Source organism: Mytilus californianus, unplaced genomic scaffold (genome assembly GCF_021869535.1).
Source record: "Mytilus californianus isolate M0D057914Y unplaced genomic scaffold, xbMytCali1.0.p SCAF_7, whole genome shotgun sequence".
Lineage (NCBI taxonomy): Eukaryota > Metazoa > Mollusca > Bivalvia > Mytilida > Mytilidae > Mytilus > Mytilus californianus.
The window spans coordinates 111947512-111972195 of NW_026262723.1; the positions used below are offsets into that span (position 1 = coordinate 111947512).

The 24684-nt window shown below is 30.4% G+C and overlaps 1 protein-coding gene across 3 annotated transcripts in view; it reads left to right on the plus strand.

Annotated features, from left to right (window-relative positions):
• LOC127708571 (brain-specific angiogenesis inhibitor 1-associated protein 2-like) overlaps window positions 1–24476 on the plus strand; it is a 36038-nt gene extending 11562 nt beyond the window's left edge. The window contains exons 4-15 of one of the 3 annotated variants that reach the window (XM_052213542.1): window positions 1847–1908; window positions 2944–3015; window positions 8530–8661; window positions 9659–9724; window positions 11181–11267; window positions 11634–11735; window positions 12914–13079; window positions 13487–13679; window positions 14055–14120; window positions 15141–15297; window positions 16728–17137; window positions 19370–24476. In XM_052213542.1, the coding sequence (XP_052069502.1) occupies window positions 1847–1908; window positions 2944–3015; window positions 8530–8661; window positions 9659–9724; window positions 11181–11267; window positions 11634–11735; window positions 12914–13079; window positions 13487–13679; window positions 14055–14120; window positions 15141–15297; window positions 16728–17137; window positions 19370–19448 (1592 nt within the window). In that variant the 3' untranslated portion in view covers window positions 19449–24476. Of the gene's footprint in view, window positions 1–1846; window positions 1909–2943; window positions 3016–8529; window positions 8662–9658; window positions 9725–11180; window positions 11268–11633; window positions 11736–12913; window positions 13080–13486; window positions 13680–14054; window positions 14121–15140; window positions 15298–16727; window positions 17184–19369 lie in introns of all 3 variants that reach the window. The other 2 variants (XM_052213544.1, XM_052213543.1) reach the window with 2 other exon arrangements.
• The last annotated feature ends 208 nt before the right edge of the window (window positions 24477–24684 follow it).

Sequence of the window (24684 nt, forward strand, 5' to 3'; positions counted from 1 at the left end):
CAGACGCACACTTCGGCTGTAATAAAGCACTGTAGCATTGTTCTGTACACAATTGTGAACATTATTTATTTTCTTCAGTTTATGCGGCCTGCATATGAATGATGAATTCATTGGGTTTTTCATGTAACTGTTCGTTGTGGACACCAACATAGTCCTGCAGTCCCAAACAAGTCCCCCCCCCTCGGTTCTAGCTATACAGAGGTCATTTTGACACCCTGAATAAATTAATTGTTAATTACTATGTTTACCATAAAAGAAAACATCTCATTTAAAATGTGAACTTTGTTAAAAAGTCTTTCTGTTTGGAACTAATATTATAAAGTAACTTCTATGCCGTGACAATTTGAGATACGTAAATGTTGTCTTTCTGTTTGGAACTAATATTATAAAGTAACTTCTATGCCGTGACAATTTGAGATACGTAAATGTTGTCTTTCTGTTTTCATGTTATTTTCGGACACATTTATAAAGCTGATTCAACAAAATGTGTAAGTCGTTTGTGGGATGGGTGTACATTGTGCATGTACACGAGACGAAATTGCAAAGACATACTGGGAAATAACAAAACATTTTACTATCTGAGAAGCAAATGCACGGATTTTGTTTATGGTTAACACAAAACTTCATAAAAATTAAGGTTTTAGAATGTAATTAGATAATAACAACGTGTTTACAAAATAATACTTTGATATTGCTTAAAAAGAAAGAGAATAAAAGGAGATAACTGTTGAAGCAACATAAAAGACATTTAAAGGTCAGCATACAGTCTTCCAAAAAAGTTTTGGAAACAATATTTTAGAAACAATATATTAACGTTTTACCCTACGCCAAAATTCAGAAAATTTCTTTAAACGAGAAAAATTGGGTATTTGGATGATTTAGTAACACTTTTATTTCTAGGTGTATTTATGCAGTATTTTGCCATATGAACATTTCTTTATTTTATCACACTTCTCTTTTTTTATTTAAAAGAAGAATCATCTCCCTCGTGCATATTGCAAAATACTCAGTCATAAATACACCTAGAATATTTGGCTTTATCAGAAAAAATAAAACCTTATTAGTAAACTTTCACGACGAAAAACACTGTAAAAGATAATGCTTGTCTTAAAAAAATCGTTCCATATATTCTATCCTTTGTAAGGCTAAATGAATTATTTCATGTAACATAAGCATTGTGACATAGGTAATTTACGGGAAAGTTCACGAATTCTAAAGTCGTCTACAGTTAACCTTGCGAGATCATTTGTTGACGCATAATTGCATAATTCATTTAACATGGTGCCCCTATTTTAAAGTACATTTTTTAAATAGAAATTATATATCTCTAGTCTTCTGCTTCAATCTTCAGATGAGCAGTTGATTGTGACATAACCACTTTAATACAGCAGTGGCGGATCCAAGGAGAGGGCGGGGGGATCCGCCTCTGTAGAGGTTGATTTTGGTTATTTTTTTACAATGAATTGTAATTTAATTTTCTTTGAACTTTGATATTTACCTCACGGATTTTCTTTATTTCGATTTCCAAACTGATTCGGCAGCAGGAACTGTTGTTCATGGCACTACCGGAGCACTTTAAAATACCCCACCCCCTGTTGCTGTTCATGTTGCTCAATCGTTAGTGTTCTGTAGGTGTTTTGTTTGTCTTTTTGGCTACTTCTATTGGTCATTGTGTTAGCCGTCTTTGTTCGTGTCGTGGAGATTATTACGTTAGGAGACAAAAACTTTCAAAAAGATTGCCGCTTATACTGAATACGAATAAAAGTATATAGTATGGGGTATGTCCCAATGACACAAGTATATAACCTAAATATTACATCTAGAAGTACACTTTTCATTTTTTTAGGTGAAGCTATATATCAGATTGCCGAAGCTCAAAAAGAAATCCAGTCAAGAATCGAGGAGAATGTGAGTATTATCAAAATACTGTCAATCAAACAGTTAGAAGGGCGATGTTCTATCTTAAAAAAAAATGTTTCCTTATCTTTTGCAGATAAGTTTAACAGTTATCTGTGTTAGGCTGTTGTCCTATTCACATATCCCCCAAATCTCCTAGTATTCACATGATGGCCAGCAAATATGAAATTTTCTGGGCTTTATTGATTTTTTAAGCACATTTTGCATTGAAAGCTCTGAAGGACTTTTTTGCACTTCACATGTACCAGTTAGTTGCAAATTTTCAAAAGTGCAGATTTATTGAAATAGTGAAAAGACCATGAATATTGAAAAGAATGATTGTTAAATCAAACATTTATAATATGATGCATTTAAATATAGTGTATTATGTTAGCCCACCCCTATATTGACATAGATATTTCAGGTAAATTTTAATTATAGGTGTAATCTTTACAATTTTTTGTCAATGCCTTAAGTCTGTGATTGAAATTTTATATTTGTGAAGTACTAAGAAATAAGTAGGAAGATATTAAATACTTTATGATTATAATGTCACCATGGAGACAATTCTTATAAAATGAATAAAACAATCTATGTACTAAAATATTCTTTTTAAATTCTCAACTGTTTTTCAATTGAATATAAGAATAACACATTATTGAACTTAAAAACTCAAATTTAGTATAATGAATTGCCAGTGTTTATAAAATATGTAAATATGTGATCTTGGTCAAATTGATTAGTCCTGGATCTGATCAGCTATGAGAAATGTCTGGATCCACCATGGTACTTCCTAGGCTGTCCTAAATTTCAAAAAAAACCTTTCTCTTTTTTACAAAATTTGTTTCTTTATTTAACTGTTTTAAGAGGAACAGAAACATTTTTCATCACTAAACTTTAGATCCTTTAAAGAATTAAAACATGTAGAAAACATATATATCTTTATTACATATTATGTTTATTTAGAGATTTCACCTTTAACAAGAGAAAATCTCGGGATTTTATAATGATCCTATTAAATTAATTTTATTTGCTGTTTCCTTACAGAGCAAAGCATTGTTCTCAGAACTTATCCTTCCCTTGGAGCAGAGATTAGAAAATGACTTTAAAAGATCTTCGGTAAGATTTTATTGTAATTTGGGTTGTAATCACTTTTGATTACCTGTATGAACCACTCCCATATTTTGATCTTTCTGCATATGACAAACCTTTCTAACTCTTTTTGTAGTAAGATATTTCATTTCTTGTAGATGGATTGGTATAGAATACAATAAAAAGACATAACAATCAAAATATTGGAAAAAGTATAGTTAGATGTCTATCCAAAGGAGGAAATAAAGTGTTCAATGAACTGTAGTGCACTTTGGTACTTTGGTACATAAACAACCTCCGTTGATTGATTGCATCAAGGAAGTTCTATTCAATATAAAACTTCCTTGGTTCAATGTATTAAAGGTGTATTACAAGAGAAAACTGATAGATATGTCTAATTACTGATGAGACAACTGTTCAGATGAAGGACAGCAATAAAAGCATTGTTTCTTAGATAAGAGGTTATAGAATAGTATTTATTGCAATTGTTATCCTCTAATACTATACTTATTTATATTATTATATGTAAAAACTAAGAGAATGAAGTTATTAATGGCAATAGTAATAGGTATCTCAATCTATGGGTTAAAGCAAGTTGATATCAATTGGAAAAGAAATGGTAGACGTATATATATTATCAAATTGATGTATTGTTGTGATTGTACGAGATGATATTGTAGTGAACCCTCTTTATGAATACTTATATAGACCATTAGGGTAAGCCAGATTTAGCCCACTATATAAATGTAATAAACATTACCGGTACAAATATAAGTATTAAAATATTTATAATTACTTAAAGTACTACCTGTACCTAAGTTCATAGTTCATGGTTTAAAAGAAGGAATATAGGATTCTTTTTACAGATGGAAAATTTAACTATTTATCTTCAAGAAAGTATAAAAGGAGTAAATTTTCATGAGAAACTGTAAAGTTAAATAAAGTTACAACCTATTGACCAGGATGGATTTGAAATGAATGGTTAGGGAAGGGGGGACATAACATTGAAATAAATTTCATGTGTTTGTTGTCCAGTGCAAGGAACAACATTGTAGTAATATATGCGGTTATAGAAAAAGTCTGATTTTTACAAATTTTATCAACCCCCTAACAATAAGCACTGCCTCTGATAAACATAAACTAATTTATCCTGAATGACCTGGTGCAGACTGCTGCTAGATCCTGAATGACCTGGTGCAGACAGATGCTAGATCCTGAATGACCTGGTGCAGACGGCTGCTAGATCCTGAATGACCTGGTGCAGACAGCTGCTAGATCCTGAATGACCTGGTGCAGACGTCTGCTAGATCCTGAAAGACCTGGTGCAGACGGCTGCTAGATCCCGAATGACCTGGTGCAGACGTCTGCTAGATCCTGAATGACCTGGTGCAGACGTCTGCTAGATCCTGAATGACCTGGTGTAAACGGCTGCTAGATCCTGAATGACCTGAGGCAGACGGCTGCTAGATCCTGAATGACCTGGCACAGACGGCTGCTAGCTGCTAAGAATGTCAACCATAGTTTCTGTCATGAATGAATTGTAAAAAAAATTATATGATCCTAATTAAAAAAAATCTTACTTAAAAAATACTTTAAAAAAAGAAAAAGAAATAGAAAATTACATGGGATCAAACTGTTGTTATTGATCTCTGACAGTTTTAATGTCTGTTACACTAAATGATACATCAAAATTTACACCTTTAAATACAGGGTTCTCTTCAATAATTGAAGACCAGTATAACATCTGATTATCTATCAAACTGTACACAACAAATGTGTCTTTATCTTGATGATGATAAATCTATAGATAGTCAATAGGTTTGAAGAGGGAAGTTAAGTGTTGTTGACTTTCCACATTCCAAGATAAAACCTCAAACATCATAGTCTTGTCTCATTGTGGTGATGAAGACCTAATTTCTACCTTGAATGTTTGGTCAACTCACTTTTCTCATTTTGACAATTTACATTACAAAAACCATGCAGACTGAGAATGTCAATTGTTTGTTAATGAGAAAGTTTTAACATCCTGTCTGGTAACTTGGGTAAAATCGTATTAAATCTTTGTTTACTCAGGGAAATTATCATTAAATCATTGTTTATTTTATCCTAATTATCTTTTTTTCTTTTAAACATTTAACTTGATTATTTGTATCATCAAAGATTTGAAAAATGTTACTCAATACTGGTGCTGTAAGATGGATAAAATTTGAGTTTAAATCATTGGTTGACCTGATTTACTAACTAATAAATTAATAAGTTCCTCGAGGTATAGCTTAGATTTTTTTATACCCACGCTTTAAAAAAGTGGGGGTATACTGTTTTACCTCTGTCCATCCGTCAGTCCATTCATCCATCAGTCCGTCAGTCCATCCTTCAGTCCGTCCATCCGTCCCATGAATATTTTTCGTCACATTATTCTCAGGAACTACAATACAAGGATTTCTGAAATTTTGTTTTCAGGGTTTATATAAGTCTGCTATACTGTGTGATGCTTTTTCAGATTTATCACTCAACAACTTCCTGTTTACCCTATACTTTTAGCGGGCGGGGTATCATTAGTGAGCAGTAGCTCACAGATTCACTTGTTATTCAAAATTTGAAAAACATGATCTTAATTTTGCATGGTTCCATATTAAAACAAACACAACTTTTGGTTGGCCTTAAACTGATATATTTTCTGATATTTTATTTTTTTGAGAAATAATGTTTGAAAAGAGTTGAATTACTTTTACAGGGAAAACTTTGGTTGAACAGACTACAAAAAATAGTTTGTGATGAAAAGATGCATATGATTAGTATCTATAACAACAAAGATTTCTGAACAATTTCCTATGTAAAAACTCTAGTGATTAACATTTAAAAATTTGTATGTACTCAGAGTTAGACTATAATTCTAGAATTACATTCATAAACTAATTTGACACAGATAAAATCTGCACTTCTTGATAGGTAATGGAAATTTAAAGCAATAGAATTGTATTTTAAAAGGCAATTTCATTTTAACAGCTTCATTTAGAAATAATACAAAACCGTTTTAGCTTGATCAGATTGTTGATTTACATTGAGTTCCATGTCATTTTGAAAGTATGAAGTGATTTAAAATTTCCAAAATATCTTTTGTAGTAATATTATAATTCAATATGTTTACTTCAATATGTTTACTTCAATATGTTTACTTCAATATGTTTACATCAGAACTATTGGAACCAGATAAAACTAAAAAGTTAACATATTTATTTTTTAATTTGTCATTTTACAGATTTTTCAGTGAATAAGAAATATTGTTTTGTTGTGACTTTGGGTTGCTGTCTCATAGACCTATACTCTACAACTCCTTTCATTCATATTTCAAACCAACATTACAATTAAATAGTTCATTGAAGTACATAGATTTAAAATTTACTTCTGTACACTTGAGAAACTTTGAAATGCACTTAATATAAGACCAATTTGACCCAAAATTTACTCTCTCCATTGATGGCTATAAAATACAAATATAAAATTGAGAATGGAAATGGGGAATGTGTCAAAGAGACAACAACCCGACCATAGAACAGACAACAGCAGAAGGTCACCAACAGGTCTTCAATGCAGCGAGAAATTCCCGCACCCGGAGGCGTCCTTCAGCTGGCCCCTAAACAAATATATATACCTCTTTTCATTAAATTCCTGAAGGAAGAATCATACTACCTCCATAAATCCTCATATCTGTGGTAAAGTTCTGAAAATAAAATAATATGATATCTGTATTCCTATTGTAGAGAAGTATTTTAATGCAGAGTTCTCGAAATCTTTTTTTGCCTGGTGGTCCTTGAAGAAAATATGCAGGTCCCCACTATCATTTCTATTGCAAATTACCAAAATTGTGTTGGTCCTTCCCAAAAATGTGGTGGTCAAATCCGTAGGACCACCACTTATCGAGAACTCTGTTAATGTTGAAAAAATTACATTTTTCAAACCAATTAAGGGGACATAACCACAGGGATTTACATACCATATATGATTGTTTAAGTTTAACTAAACATTGATTCATTACTGTCCAGCTTCTGTCTTTGCCAGAACAACTTGTGGGTTAAATCAAGGATTTGTATAGTGAGATTATTACTATACAAATCCTTGGTTAAATATTACATGGACAATTTTTATTTGATTTTTATCTTTTGTATTTCAGCTATATTTGATTTTTCATTAGGTACTTATTTTATAAGACCTCCCAACATTACTGTTCAGATGATGAATAAGAATATTTTATATGATCAATGTCAGTTACCTATGTGTTATTTTTTGCCTTCTCTTTTTTGATATGTAAAGAAGCAGGACACTAAGTACATAATAAATTGGAGGACCCACATAAGCTTTATGCATCATCAGTTATATATTTAACAGCCATTTTATATTGTTTATGATATGTGATTTTCATACTGAAGGTCTGTGGTACTCCAGCTTCATCTATCAACAAAAACTGGCCGCCACAGAATAGCCTATATTGCTGAAAGTGGCGTTGAACACCAAAAATCATCAATCAATCAATATACAATAGATAAATGTACCAAAATTGGTGTCTCTGTAATAATAAGGAAGTCATATAGACAGTTTTATGTATATATTTATATATATTTAAAGCTTTTGGTTAAATCAAGATTTTATAGGTCCACAGAGTCAGAAGTATGTTGTCATTGTCAAGGTCAGACTAAGTGTCATCCTAAATTACATAGTAAATTTACAGAATAATCAATCCAATATTAGGTTGTTAGGTTCAGTCATGATGGATTATACCAGTATCTTATTGTCTTTCATGGTAAAATACAATGTATAGAAGTCACCAATTAATCTCTAATTTGATATGAAGCTCCATGGTTTTTCGATACATGAAAGTCAAACAATGTTTTTTGGGGTGAAGGAAAAAAAGGGGGGGGGGGGGGGGATTGTGGTGGCACCTGAAATTTTTTCTTCTAAAATCATTGGGTTAAATATGAAAAAGAAACAATCAAATATTAGATAAATTTTAAATAGCTGGACTTCTCTAACTTGTATTCTGTTTTGAAAAATACTATTGTTTACCTGGTTTAGATATATTTGTAGATAATTCAGTGGTAAAACTGTAATTCTAATCAGTTTTTTGTATAAGATTAATTTACAGAATTTAAAAAAAATATGTATTCATCAATAATGTTGATCAATAGTTCCCAAATAAATTTCTATTTACCTTGTCACGTTTTGTGCATAAACAATGCATAAATTTACAAAGCTTACTGACTATGCCTTTAATACTTAAAAGGAGGAAGCTATGTACTTTACAATAATTATAAAAGCAAACATTATATAATACATTTGTACTAGTATTTGACTTGAGTTTGAATTGATAGACAGGATTCAGTCAGAATATCTTAAACAATTATACTGAAGTTCAATTTTTAATTAAAAATTTAAATTTTAGAGGGAATGTGGTTTATACCCCATAAACATAAGGGATTGTATTTTTGAAGTGATATATATATATATATGTTTTATTATCTCCCTTATTTGATGATATATCAACAGGCACAACACAGAAGATATACTCAAGGCCACAAAGCTGTCATTAGTCCATATGTCAAAGCCAGTGATAATCTGAAAAAGTTCAGGAAGAAAACAAAGAATAAAGTGGTATATGATGATCAGAAAGAAGCTCATGTAAGCCTGATATTAAGTTCAAGATTAGAAACTTGATGAAAAAAAAAAATCAATAACAGAAATATAAAAATAAGATGTGGTATGATTGCCAATGAGACAACTCTCCAACAGAGACCAAATATGAATGAAAACAGATAAGGGATAACATCAATGAGATAGCAACCAATCAATATATGACAGACACAAATAATATCAAACTATCTAGGGAATGAAATGGTAAAGAAAATACCAATATCTCAAATTAGGCGGGACTCCAGTAAGGACAGTACCTCTCTTAAGTCACAAGGTCAACTTTTAAAAATTACCTGAGGTCATCTGGGATCAGCTTTAAGCAAATTGATGGCAACAGCAATCCACATAACAAATTTTAAAACATTTTCAAAGTTCACAGGTCTTTCAGATGTCTGGTGACAAGGTCGCCGGCTAAACCCCCAAGATCCCAGGTCAAATTTGACTATTTTGAAACCAAAATATGAAGTTCAGGATTAAAAAAGGAGATAAGAACTGAAACTCATATCTGATTTGATAGAAAAGATGAGGTGAACCAAAGTTCATAGTACCTTGATCAGTGACATTTCTTTTATCAGATGATTAAGATTTTCATTTACTGTCAAATCTCATATAAACAAAGGATTTCAAAAATGAAAGATAAAACAAAAAATCTTGAAAAATTATAAATCTGATTTTGATATTTATTTGGTAGAACATCAGATGGTTCAGATATAAACAGGAATGGTGAAACAACAATTCACCAAAGACCAAATGACATAGAAGTTAGAAACTATAGGTCACCATACAACCTTCAACAATGAGCAAAACCTCTGCCGCATAGAAATTAATCTATAAAAGGCCCATAAATTACAAAAATTAATGTTAAAAATTCATATGAAAAAACTTATTGATTTATGTACAAAGCAAACATCAATTACAAACCACAACCAAAACTAAAAACATGTGATATAAATGTTTTTATGTTCTTTTTTCGTATTTTTTTCAGTACATAAATGCATTAGAAAGATGTCATGAAAAATTGTATGAATACAGAGTACAAGGTTTAAAACTGGTAATTTTACAATATTTTGAAAGCTATATTCCTTTATTCCTGTCATTATTCATGTCGAACAAATAATAGTACAATTTCATTGTCATTAAAAATTAATAAAAAATCTCAAAATTAAAAATTAACAAAATAAATTTGTTAGAATAAAATTTGCCAAAATTTATATTTATAATTAGTTATAAGTTTAAAGTTCAGAAATGAACTAAGGTGATATTTTTAATGTTGACTCCCACTATCTTAATATCTTTTATCTGTTTATTGTACTGTTTTGACTTTTACATATGTTACCAAAACATTTCTACATACATACTAGTTGTCAGATATGACCATATTTGGTGTGAAAGCTGTTTGTTTTGTTTTTATCGGTAACAAATCAATTAAAGATAACTTATATAAATATAAATATTGACCAAATAGGATGTTTGACTACTGATACATAGATAATCATCCTGAATGTCATCAAGGTTCAGAAAAATTATATATTTGCAGGAAGATCATTTTAAAACTACTGTAGTTTATATTAATAAAGTTATGAAAAAATTATGAAAAGCCAAGTAGCCGTGGAATGTAAATTTTTGTCAGATAAAATTAATATTATACCATAAATCATACAAGTTGTAACCAATTTCTTTGCAACAGGTCAATTAAATTTGAATTTTATCCAGAGCTACCTAATGATTTAAAGGTATTTTGAAATCAACTAAAGGGCACCATGTCTGTGTGTATGTGCAATGGATTATTGTGTTATTTTAAAAATTGTCATTTCAGCTGATAACTCATAAGTACATGTATATATGTAGTAATTTCTAATGTTGAGAAAACTAACTGAATCATTTTCAACAAGTTTGGGTTCATTATTCAGTACACACAATTAATACCACAAATCTTAATCTACAGAAGATCAGGGCCATCCCCCTTTTTATATCACTCAAATTGTCTAATGTTTCCCCTGTTTATCTCTTTTAAAGTAATTTAGATATTTAATGAAGAACTGTGATATTTTTTTCTACTTTCTGTACAGTCCAACACTAATTGCTGAATGAAATTAGAAACTGAATATAAGGAGACCAAATTTTTATTTAGAATTATTATTTGCGTTAATTTTATTTGAGTAATAATACATTAGACTTGAGTGGTGTTTGAAGTAATACATTCAATAAAATGCATCAATAATCAAATAAAAAATCATGATTCATATTAGGAATTTGAATTTTTCTCATGATTCTTAAACATTCCAATCAAATTTTCATGGAAGAACAAATAAAGTTTAAATACTTTCATTTAAAACATAACATAACAGCACTTTTTTTAGCCAAATGAAATTGATAAATAAAAACCAATTTAATAGCCTAGCATCAATTGGTACATTGTGCATTCACAGATTAAAAGAAGTTTATTTAAATTTTATTTAAATGAATTATTCAGTATCGTAATAGTCAGTTTTTGTTTTGTTTTGTAGGCTTTATTAGAGGACAGGAAATGTCACTGTTTCTTATTAGACCGACTTAGTGCAGTAGCTTATTTATATGGCAGCCATCATAAACAGGTATTGTTGTGCATGTTGATCCATCTGACATTATATATATATTTTAAGGCCTTGACCTTATTTTCATGGTCTAGTTGTCAGGTTAGGTATTCAAAATAGATCTATTTCTCTGGAACTTACAATATATCCATGAAAGGTCAACAATGTGTCATATGTGCATTTAATTCAAGAAATTTCTATATTAAAAGGGAGATAACTTCTACTTTTTAATTTTTTTAATTTAATAAAATTTCTGTAATTTCTCATTTTGTAACTTTTTATCATTAATTATTACATGAACTATAATCTTGAACTTACGGTCTTCTGACATCTTACTTTGGGTTTGCCTCCATAAACACAATTATCATTATAATCTTGACCTTTCAGTCAGCAGACACCTTACTGTCAGGTTTGCCTCAATGGAAACAATTGTCATCTCGACCACAGATATTACCTCCTGAGGCAGAAAGATTTCTTTATCAAACAAAGGTATGTTTTGTTACAAACCATTATCTTCAGTGCTTACAGGATTTGTGATAGAACTTAAAAGTGTTTTAAAATCCACATAAAATCTCAAGGGTCCTTAAAATAATGTTTCGCACTATCTTATCTTGTGTAACTCTTTTTTATCTAGATATGTTTTATTGGTACAAGAAATATAATTTGAAGAACTATAAAGTACATGAACATGAATTTGAGATAAGGGCAATTAGTATGTTTTTTTCATATAGCCTTTCCTCTAGAAATGAATACATTAAGGTGGTACATTACACTACAGGGAGATAACTCTGTAAAAATCAGCTGAATGTTTTAATCACATTCTATTGTTAAGGAAATATTAAGATTCTCAATGATCAAAATTAGTGTTTGTCAAACTGCTATATACCCAATCGATAAAGCGTGTGGTTCAAGTTTTTTGAAATTTTTATACTTTTGTCAAAGGGTCAAAGTAAATATTGTGTCAACATTTTATGAAATTAAATGAGCCAAATTAATTTCAGTCAAGGTGTTTGGTACCACCTTAATTAAAAAAAATATGATCACATTTTGCATTTTATTTTCTTTATTTTGCAATCTCTGTTGATTACATATAAAAACATAACAATGCTTTTTTGAATTTCTTTTTACATGTAAAAATAGTAAAAAGATACTAAATAGGGTAATAAAAAAACATAGATCTGAGAACAACAAACAATATCGAGGCAAAAAGAAAAGTTTAAAAAAAAACTAATGTCCACAAAACAATACACAGATAACTAAAAGAAACAATACACAGATAACTAAAGAAAAACAATACACAGATAACTAAAGAAAACAATACACAGATAACTAAAGATTGAGCTCTATAAACTCCACTAAAAACAGATTATATATATTTCTATAGCTTACTATGCGTTATGGGTTTTGATCATTGTTGAAGGTGGTACGGTGACCTATAGTTGTTAACTTCTACATCATTTGGTCTCTGGTGGAGAGTTTTCTCATTGGCAATCATACCACATCTTCTTATTTTTATATTTAGTGAAAAAGTCCTTCACAGAGTCAGCAGTGTTTTGCTTATTGTTGAAGGGCTATGGGTAACCTGTAGTTTTATCTCAGTCACTTTGGTCTCAGATGGATACTTGTCTTATTGGCAATCATACTACAGCTTCTTAATTTTAATGTAGGAAGAAATAGGGAATGGAGGAGTATACTGGGGAAATGGACATCTATCTGATGAGACCAGATCTCTTGGTAGTCCATACAGACGGTCCAATAGTGCTCATGATATGCAGCGGAGACCTGTGTCAGAATATGCTAGTCCAGACGCCTTTTATGCTGGAAACTTTGGTGGTAATATTTTATTAATACATAATAATTTAAAGCCTGTAAAGTAGAGTTGGACATGTTCCTCTAGAAATAAAAACAGCATCAATTAACTGCTCTGTGTAATGGAGAGAATTGCCTCTTCTGAAAACTTCTTCTCTGCCACTAGATGAAGCATGACTCAGAATACATAATATGTCTGTCAGTGGAAACAAAAAAAAAAAAATTGGAAGCCATATCTATAAATTTTATGAATAATATAGACATTTGTGTTATGTTCCTCAAACCACAAACACTAAATAGAAATTACAAAATTGAGGATTAACTCATTTGCTACATGCCTTTGTAAATTAATATGCTGTTTGGTCAATAGTTGAATATATTTTTACATTTGAATTTCTTGGAAAATTTCTTGTTTAATCATCTTATTCCAGCTAAAACAATGCCACATTCTCGTGGGATAAGTGTACCACCAGCAGCTCCACCTGGTACCATGCAGGTTAGGGCAATTTACAGTCATGTTGGAGAGGGAGATAAAAAATTAAGTTTTACAGAAGGTGATCTGATAAATGTAATTGGTGAACAGGCAGACGGTTGGCAATATGGTGTTAATACTCGTAGTGGACAGTAAGTATAAGGAAGATAATTATAATGGTTTGCAACTTGATTTAAATTAATGGCAATATATGTTGTACCCTAACATGGACAGGATAATTAAGATGCTTGGCTCTATAATGTAAATATTTATTCTGTATAGTAACTGCAATGGGATATAATTCAGATTATTTTCACATGGTGTAGAAAAGATAGGGAAACAACTTAAATTGTTTGGAATATGATTGCAACCACTCATCATATGCATACCTGTTGCAGCAATTTTGAAATAACCAGTAACTAGAATTAATAAATATATCCTGGTTATTGTAAATGTTCTTTGTCTGGTGTATCTGTTTTCCACATATGAATAAGAATGTTTATACATTGTTGTTTATTTGTTTACAGATATGGTTGGTTTCCAATGTCCTTTACAGAACCTACTGTGTCACCTCCAAGAGAACCACCTCCTCAGTAAGTACAACTTCTCCTAGCGATTTACCATCTCCTCATTTTATTTTTAATTTCCAACACCCAAGTAAGTATATGTCTCCTCCTAGACAACCAACCCCTTGGTAAATATTTTTACATCACCTCAAAAGGTAACTTTTATGTCTTCTTCCAAAGAGTTGCCTGGATTTGAAGAGAGTGTTTAATAGAAAAGAAAGGATTTTTTATGATTATTTTGAGTTTCCCTGTTGATTGTTTTGTGATAATGAACAGCATCTTCCTTCTCTTTTTGTGAAAAAGTGTGATTTTACTACTATTAAAAATATGGACATGATGGATTCATGAAATTTTGAAAGAATCATCTCTGATTGTTTGTTTTCTTGAGGTACAGTATACAACATACTGCAATACAGTAATTAAATGTCTCTTTTGGTCATATAGCACTTCACATGTTTCGGTACTTTTAAAAACAAACTTGGCTTTCAATTTTTTTAGGTCTGATGAAGGTAAATCCAGAAACTCACGTCAGATACATAAAAAATATAAAGTGTTATTTTCGTCATCATTTACTTTCTGTTCATGCTGTGTTTGGAATATGCTGTTTTGTCTGTCTAATTGTTCAAATAAGTGGTCATCGGCTGAGCAACTCTGAAGAAGAAATTTTTTGTACATTATTATACCCCCGCTTTAAAAAAGTGGGGGTATACTGTTTTATCTCTGTCTGTATGTCCATTCGTCCATCTGTCCGTCTGTCCGTCCCATGAATATTTTTCAACGCATTTTTCTCAGGAACTACATAATAAGGATTTCTGAAATTTGGTTTCAGGGTTTATATAAGTCAGCTATACCGTGTGATGCGTTTTCATATTCATCACTCAACAACTTCCTGTTTACCAAATTTGGACAGGGTATCATCAGTGAGCCGTAGCTTGTAGTTTCAATTGTTACATATTCATATTACTGATGGATTTAATAAAGGCACTGAATGCATAAGTTAATGATTTCTCATTCATCATATTTATATTGAATTATTAACTTTATTAGGCTAAATGGGAGAGTGAAGAGTATGGGTGATCTGTTAGATAGCAGGTCTTTATCAGACCATGGCGATTTCTTAATGGATGACGTTCCAGGGAGAACCTCACGACCAAAATCTATGTACGAGGGCTCAAATCTCAGACTTGTAAATGCTACTAATCAGGTATGTATCGTCTGTGTGTTTTACTTGCATGGGAATTTGGGTCCAGTTTTGAAATTTTTTAGGAATATATCAGGTTTTATTTATTATTTTGAATATTTTGTTGCATAATTGAAATTATTTAATTACCCTGGTTCTTTACTTAAATGAGAAATAACATTGTACATAACTTAAAACTTTAATCAAGCTGTAAAAATCTAAAGACAAAGTTTTAATTTATTTATTAAATTTATGGTTAAAATAAAGTTTGTTTATTCAGATTGATTATTAAAATACTTTCAAATATCTTTTGAAATAGAAAATAACTATCTAAGTTCTTATTTATCATTGTCTCAAAATGCTATATATACATTATACTACATACACAATGCATTTCATTAGAATCTGTCGACTTTATTTGCTTTTTCCATTCTTTTAGCTAGAGAAGACTTTCTCAAAACAGAAATTGTACTGAATAATTTTAAATTCACTGATAATTTTTCTTTGACTCTCAATAAATAGACATCATCATTAATTTATAATTCTCATTGCTAGTTAGTATTTAATTATGATGTCTGATGCATGGATATCAGTCTGACAAAGAGTCAACTGTATTTAAATTTCTTGGTTGATTTGTTCATGGTACACTATAAAAAAAAGCCTTTCATGTATGAACCTTACATCAGATAATTTTGTGATAAGAAAGTCTTCAGTATTACCTTTATTTGTAATTTTCAGCCCTATAGTGACTGGGTTGATTATCCACCTGTACAGGCAGGCTATTACTCCCTACCGCGGCATCCGGCCGATGCAAGACAGTATCATACCCATTATTCTCAGCAACCACCTCTTTCTCAGGTAGTCCTGAGCATGCTCAGTATATGTTTGTTATATGGCTATTGTATCAAGCATGTCCAAATATCTGGTGTAATCGTTTGTGTCTAATGTAATATCTTTGCTTGAGATATATTTAGAAATGTTCAAAAAGCATGATTCGGTTTTGATTGGGAACCTAATATGTATATTATGATCAGTTGTGTTTTGTTGTAAAAATTAAAGTTTGTTTTAATCATGATATTTCAGTCAGAATTAAAGGTATGATCTTGTTGTTAGTAGACCCAGTCAAAAAATTGAGTTCTTTTTTGGTATTGTAATACTAATTTGTTGTATATTAATGTATTGAATAAAAGAATTTGAATTCAATATGCTTTTTATGCAAAATATAAATTTGTTACATTTATAAACTTATTCCAGAAATTAAAAAAAATTCAAAATGAAAACAAAATAAACTTAATTAAACCAAAAAATTCAATTCTTTTACAAATATTTCAGTCTGTAATTCAATTTATTTTATGTTAATTTTTTTAACATTAAACTAGGAAAATAATTACATGTCAAAATTAACAGCAGGTATTGATCTAGCATGTTTAGGATAGTCTGTTCTTTCTTTGTAGTTACAGCAAGGAGGCCATAACATGGGACACTCTGCACCCTCACCACCACTTCCTCCTCCTCCTCCTCCAATCACTACTTCTAACCCAGCTACATCTCTTGCCTCTCTGTTTTCTGCCAATCGCCTTCCTTCTCCTGCCCTAAGCAGGAAACCAAGCTTCCATGCACCATCTTCTGGCACTGCTATTCCCCCAGCACCACCTATACCCCCTGCTCCTCCGGCCCCACCTTTACCTGGGGCTCAGTCTAAATCTTCTGTCATTTCTCAGAATGGAGCAGCTTACAGCAATCGGCAACAGATGAGCCAGCCTCCCCCGGCTCCACCACCACCTCCGCCTGGACCTGGACCAAAGATGGCACCAACAAGTACTCCAGTAGCAGACTACAACAACACAGAAGAAGATAGTGCAAAGTATTACAATTTGCACAGATGAAAAAATTTGTGAAAAATGACCAGTGTTAGATTATTTCTTTATATTCTGTTATACTTTAAAGTGAAGACAAACTTCATCACACTTATTCTTAAATTTGATCAAAAAATCATTCCATTTTATAAACCTAGCATATTGAAAAGATTTTTTCGGGGAGATTACTTTTTGTGAGGGTTACATTTTTTTACTAAACCAAATTGTCACACATATGTAGTCTATGGAATTTAGGGAGCATCCTCTGGTTATGATAATGTTTTATATCTTATTAAAGTAGATTAAACAGGCAAAGTCAAATTTTTTTTTGCATGTTTCTTTTAAACTCCCATCCAAAAACTCACATGGTAGATCAGAAAGAGTCAATCTCTTAGCTATGTCAATGTGAACTTTTTCACCACTAAGTCATCAGGCAACAATTTTAAGTTCTACATTGTCATGTTTTCAATAACATTGTTTCAAGTGATAAAAGAATGCTATCATCAATAAAGTTTGCTAAGAGAAAAGAAAAGAAAAAAGGCATCAAAATGTGAATGTTATTTAGCCGACTGTTAATTAAGAACCACAAAAAAATATAACTAGTCTTCTACAATACATTTATACATAAATAACATAACATATTCATTTAAATGTATACATATTTAGAAATGGGATGCATGATTAGCAGCATGATGTCATAATAAGTTCACTTGTAGACTAATAAGGGCCAAAAACTATTTGTTGGTTTAAAGATTTTTTTTCTTCTAAAATTAGGGAATAGTTAACCAGATTTTTTTGTTTTTCTGAATTTTCAAATAATTGATGAATAGCCCAGAGTATGCAGAGTGCAAATATGTTTAAATTTTCTTATTCATTTTATTGATTTATTTAAAAGAACCAATTTTTATGGTTATAGTAATATGTTGAGTTTAAATTTTCTCTATCCATCTGTTGAATTTCGAAACATTTCATTCATGAACTCCCTAGTCCAAACTCTGAAGCAAGTTTTTGAGACTAATCAAAGCCCAAATAGACTTTTTTTAAACTTCTGAAAACCTCCCATAAAATTTTGTTCTGGCTGTTGCCTCAAGACCAGTCAGTGCTACTATTAGAGACATTTACGTGCATGTCTTTATACATTGGTATATCATACAGTTTGGTGATGGTTTCATTTTAGTGATATATACTTTTTGAGCTAAGCTATCAAACATTATAAAAATAAGTTAAAATGCTTCAATAGGGGTTCAGATAATTTCAAGGAAAAAAATAAAAAATATTTGCATTGTTTGACCCACAGTGTAGTTTTTATGTCCTTAAATGATAATAACAGAATAGTGAGTAGATCTTTATATATAAGTTATGTTGTTATTATTAGAGTTTAATGTAAGTACATTAACCTTAGTACAGCCAATGGACTACAAAAATATCATGCAAATGTTCATTTTACCCATTTTTCAGTAATCCATGGGATATTGCGTTGATATTTGGTTTTTAATTGTGTAATGAGGAATTTCATATAGCACTTAGAGTAATTTTGTACGAGTTGGTTTTCTATGTTTCAATAACAACCCTTGATCACAGAACATTCCAAGAAAATAACTGTTTTCTGCTATATTTCAGCCCTCATTGCTAGTATTGATGTAATTCTTATAGAGTAATTGTGTATTTGTGTGCGAGTAGTCAGATATTGCTTGGTGCAGGGAACCTCATTTTTTTAAGATAAAATGTATGAAAGTAACATATTAAAATTTTTTATTACCAGGTTTTAATTTTTAAGGCAATATTTTTGGTAGCTAAAGAACCATAGCTCTTAGGTCCTTATGATATTTTTTGACAATTTGCATACCATACGGTTCCGCTGCTATATTATTGGGAGAATGACAACAACCAACTTTAAATGGTGAAGTCTTACTCAATTTTAGTTTCTGAATGAGGTTCCGTTAGTAAATATTCTAAAAGATCCCATAGGAGGGATATGGGCTATGTTTTTGAAGACTCCATTATTGCACTATTTAAAAAATATTTAAAGGTTCTCTGACAATTTCTTGTTGACTTTATGATAAATACTTAAATAGTACACTGTAAAAAAAATTAAATTGCAGCCATAGCAGTATCAAAACTTCCAAGCTTTTAACAGCTGAGGTTTAAAAAAATTATCTATATGTTTAAACTTAACAGATATAGAATACTAAGTATTAATTATCATCACATATTTTACTTTTCATTCTTTTTTTAAACAGATACAAGAAAAACCCTAAGTTTGCTGGAATACAACTTCGGAAGACTGAAACAAAAGACAGATCTGCACCAAAGATATGATTGACTGTTATTGGTTGTACAAATATGTACTTTGTGAAAACCAGTTTTCTTGCTCAGAGAAATGTTTTGTGAGAGTTAAATGCCTTTAGATCAACCTGGTACAGTAATATCTAATTTACAGAAGACTTTATTTAATGTACTTTGTTGTGACAAGAACAAGCTAAACCATCAACATTCCAATATATATATTTTATATGACATTTAAATATATGTGTTGGTATTCATGAAAACCATCAGTCAACATGTGACTTACTTCTAACTTTGATTGTGACTGTCTGTTCTCAAACGTGCAGAATTTTTTATAGTTCACAGTTATTTAAAGAAACAAAAATTACCAATTTTGGTCAATAATGACAAATATAATAGTAGTAAACAAAAGAAGAATGTGTCTGAGGACACAAATGCCCCCGCTCAAGCTTCAAACAAATGAAAATGGGAAGGAGGGATGGAGGGTCAAGGGTAACACTTAATGCCCCTGTTGCTTACAGCGAGGGTATAAAAATAGCACAATAATGTATGACCTTCAAGATAGGAACTGAGGAAAAATTTGGTTGGGCGTTGTAGATATCCATAAAATGCTTCCAACAGTTATGTCATACATGTATCAAAATTTGCTGTATAAAATTGGAGATCCATAATTTAGCTTTTTCGTTTGGGGGTTTTAAAAATTTCACACTCCGCCTTAAACTGATTGTTAAGATTTTTCAATGAGGAAACATTTAAAAAATTGTGATTGTCAGTCTGAAGGCTCTCATGAATGTTTTTTCATATCATATATTTGTTAATAAGATTTAGGCATATTATTTTTTTTAGTTATATTGTTATATTTAATATTTGTAAATTGGTGCTTGGTTGATGTAATGTTGTACATTTTTACCACTGTTTGCTCAACTTATTTAAAAGGGTCATATATACAACCAAAGTGAGAACTTACTTCTACATGTAGTTAATATTTCTTATAATAAGAATTATAAATGATGCTTCTCTCAAAAGTTTATAAGAATATGTTTTACTATACAGCATGCAGTTTACTAATAGAAAGTTTACAAGATCTTTGTTTTACTGTACAGCATGCAGTTACTTATAAAAAGTTAACTTGATCTTTGTTTTACTGTACAGCATGCAGTTTACTAATAGAAAATTTACCTGATCTTTGTTTTACTGTACAGCATGCAGTTTACTAATAGAAAGTTTACAAGATCTTTGTTTAACTGTACTACATGCAGTTTACTAATAGAAAGTTTACTAGATCTTTGTTTCACTGTACTACATGCAGTTTACTAATAGAAAGTTTACAAGATCTTTGTTTTACTGTACAGCATGCAGTTACTTATAAAAAGTTAACTTGATCTTTGTTTTACTGTACAGCATGCAGTTTACTAATAGAAAATTTACCTGATCTTTGTTTTACTGTACAGCATGCAGTTTACTAATAGAAAGTTTACAAGATCTTTGTTTAACTGTACTACATGCAGTTTACTAATAGAAAGTTTACAAGATCTTTGTTTCACTGTACAGCATGCAGTTTACTAATAGAAAGTTTACAAGATCTTTGTTTCACTGTACAGCATGCAGTTTACTAATAGAAAGTTTACAAGATCTTTGTTTAACTGTACAGCATGCTGTTTGCTAATAGAAAGTTTACTAGATCTTTGTTTAACTGTACTACATGCAGTTTACTAATAGAAAGTTTACTAGATCTTTGTTTCACTGTACAGAATGCAGTTTACTAATAGAAAGTTTACAAGATCTTTGTTTTACTGTATAGCATGCAGTTTACTAATAGAAAGGTTACAAGATCTTTGTTTCACTGTACAGTATACTGTTTACTTTAAAAAAAAAATACAAGATTTGGTGACATTAAATGGACAATATCTCCCTTTAGCCTGTTTGACAAGGGAGATAATTTGCTGTCCCTTCTCACACACATTAGATATTAATTGAGGATATTTATTAAGGTGCTATAATATATAAGCTCAGCATAATGAATTCTAATGAAATCTAATTCTCAAAGATCAGATAACTATCAATACCATTACTTCATATTTATCTTACAGTGATCTTTTTTTTTACTGAAAAAAGGATGTGTAAGAATTTGCCTTTTGCAAAATGTTAATATAGATATGCATAAGTAATTTTCACTATTTGTATAAGTCATTTGTAAAAACCTATGTATATTAGTAAAATTGTTTATTAAATTTCTCCCATATTTACCAAAGAAGAGTTGTGTTAAAATTGTTTCATTGTTTTATAGTTTGTGAATATTAGACTGATGTATTTCATACTAACATGACTTATTTTACATGCTTCACCCTGGAGATTATAAATGTAGCTACTTCTTTCAAATTTTATTTGTCCCCCATGTTTTACTTTCTCATTTCTATTTTCCACTGGCTATATACCTTTTCACTTGTATGTTAGAATTGTCCCTCAGATTTAGCCGGAACTGGGTCATGATTTCCTCAGATTTAGCCAGAACTGGGTCATGATTCCCTCAGATTTAGCCAGAACTGGGTCATGATTTCCTCAGATTTAGCCAGAACTGGGTCATGATTTCCTCAGATTTAGCCAGAACTGGGTCATGATTTCCTCAGATTTAGCTAGAACTGGGTCATGATTTCCTCAGATTTAGCCAAAACTGGGTCATGATTTCCTCAGATTTAGCAAGAACTATGTCAAGATTTCTCTACGTAATGGCATTTAAAAAAACCTAACTTTAAATGACATTTCCTTAAAAGATAAAAGTTGATAATAAAACAATTCTGAATACAAATTAGAATTCTGTACTTATAAATATAAGCTACTTATCAGAGACTGTTAAGAATATAGCAGACCATACGCAGTTATTATCCAAGGATTAAATTTGGGGAAAAAACAAACTTTATTGAATAAATGAGTATGGAATACCTCAGTCTTCTGTTTCAGAGAATTTTGTTTATGTTGTTTATATAGATCGAAGTATATTTATTTATTTACTACAAATACATATATATTGTTGACTTGTTTTATAAGCTATATAGTATACCGGTATTATATATGTTACTTCTGCTTGCTTTTTGCCTATGTATGACATCTTTACAACACATCTGCTAATCATTATGTACATACCATCAGATAATTTTTATTTTTTTTGTTCAAAGTTGCTTTCAATAGATGTAGGGACAATTACATTGTCTGTTGCCACTTTTTATAATCCTTTTCTGTTGAAGTTTATCTACTGTAAATTCAGAAATTATTGTGAATAATGTGAGAATGGATGAGAATCGTAATAATAAGAACTCACAATAATTTCAGAATTTACAGTATTTGTTTTAGGCCCATGCAACAAACAGTTAAGGCACATTGTTTTACCCTTGCCTGTCAATCTGATTAAGGGATACATAATAATTTTTTCAGCTCATCTCCTGCAGTTCTCTTAACTGGGATGTTTTATTTTGCATTATGTTAATGCCCATACTAAAGGTCCTCTTTATGTGTATGTTATCAGGATTTTGATTTTAAGTTGGTCAGATGAACCTAGTCATTTCTTTATATACAAGGCACAGTTAATCTTCTCCTACAGGTTTATAGCTAGAATATTTCTTATTCTGCTGATTGTTTAAGCAAATAATGAAGAAGCGGCACATTGTCTGAGTTTTTGTGGTTTCGAATAGGGTGCATTCTTTATCTGCTCAATATTCAAGCTAAAATATTTTTTATTTGGAGAATTTTTACGTATTATCAGGGTAAAATTGCTGAACGCTTTTAATAGTATTCCTGAACTTGGTTTACAATAAACCATTCCTTCTATGTATATTGTGACTCTTGATCCTTACTAGGCAAACAACAAAATATTGTTTCTCATTAAAATCCTGCCCAAAGAGCTTACCATAATTTTGTCTAATGTTGGAAATTTACGCCTTCAGTTATGACTAAACGTACTTCATTTAAAAAAGAAAATTAAAGTTTTTGTGTTGTGCCTTAATATTTTGAAATGCATGTAATCTTTTAATTATTTCATGAACATTGATTTTAGTAAATATAAGTTTTGTTTAAATTGCTTTATTTCTAAGGTTATTCATATAACTTTGTGCTGTAAGGGAAGAAATAGAATATTTAAGAGGCTAAAACTACATACACTTTTAATTGATTGCCAGAAAGTGTAAATTTAGAAATGTTTTTAATTTATTACAATGCCAGAAAGTGTAAATTTAGAAATGTTTTTAATTGATTACAATGCCAGAAAGTGTAAATTTAGAAATGTTTTTAATTTATTACAATGCCAGAAAGTGTAAATTTAGAAATGTTTTTAATTTATTACAATGCCAGAAAGTGTAAATTAAGAAATGTTTTTAATTTATTACAATGCCAGAAAGTGTAAATTTAGAAATGTTTTTAATTGATTACAATGCCAGTAAGTGTAAATTTAGAAATGTTTTTAATTTATTACAATGCCAGAAAGTGTAAATTTAGAAATGTTTTTAATTGATTACAATGCCAGAAAGTGTAAATTTAGAAATGTTTTTAATTTATTACAATGCCAGAAAGTGTAAATTTAGAAATGTTTTTAATTGATTACAATGCCAGAAAGTGTAAATTTAGAAATGTTTTTAATTTATTACAATGCCAGAAAGTGTAAATTTAGAAATGTTTTTAATTTATTACAATGCCAGAAAGTGTAAATTAAGAAATGTTTTTAATTTATTACAATGCCAGAAAGTGTAAATTTAGAAATGTTTTTAATTGATTACAATGCCAGTAAGTGTAAATTTAGAAATGTTTTTAATTGATTACAATGCCAGAAAGTGTAAATTTAGAAATGTTTTTAATTGATTACAATGCCAGTAAGTGTAAATTTAGAAATGTTTTTAATTGATCAATGTGTTAATATGAAGACATAAAGACAGGGATGACAAACATTATAATTTCTGGTATTACATTGCAGCATACTCTGTATTTGTTTCAGCATTAATATGTAGTGTTGTGATATCTCTACTTGCCAAAACCTTGTTTATATTCATACGATTCATTAAATTTATGTAAAAGTTATTTCTTCTTTTTTGTTGAACAGCCAATTGAAAGTAAATTTGTTGATTGTATAAAATGCAGATTCAGCCAGTTTCATGGAATGCAAGCTCTTTATAGTTAGATGGTAAAACAAATACAGACCACTAACATTTCATGTTGTTTTTCATGATGATTGACTTACTGATTTCTTCTTTGCTTAATCTCCAGTGCACATCCATTGATTATAAAA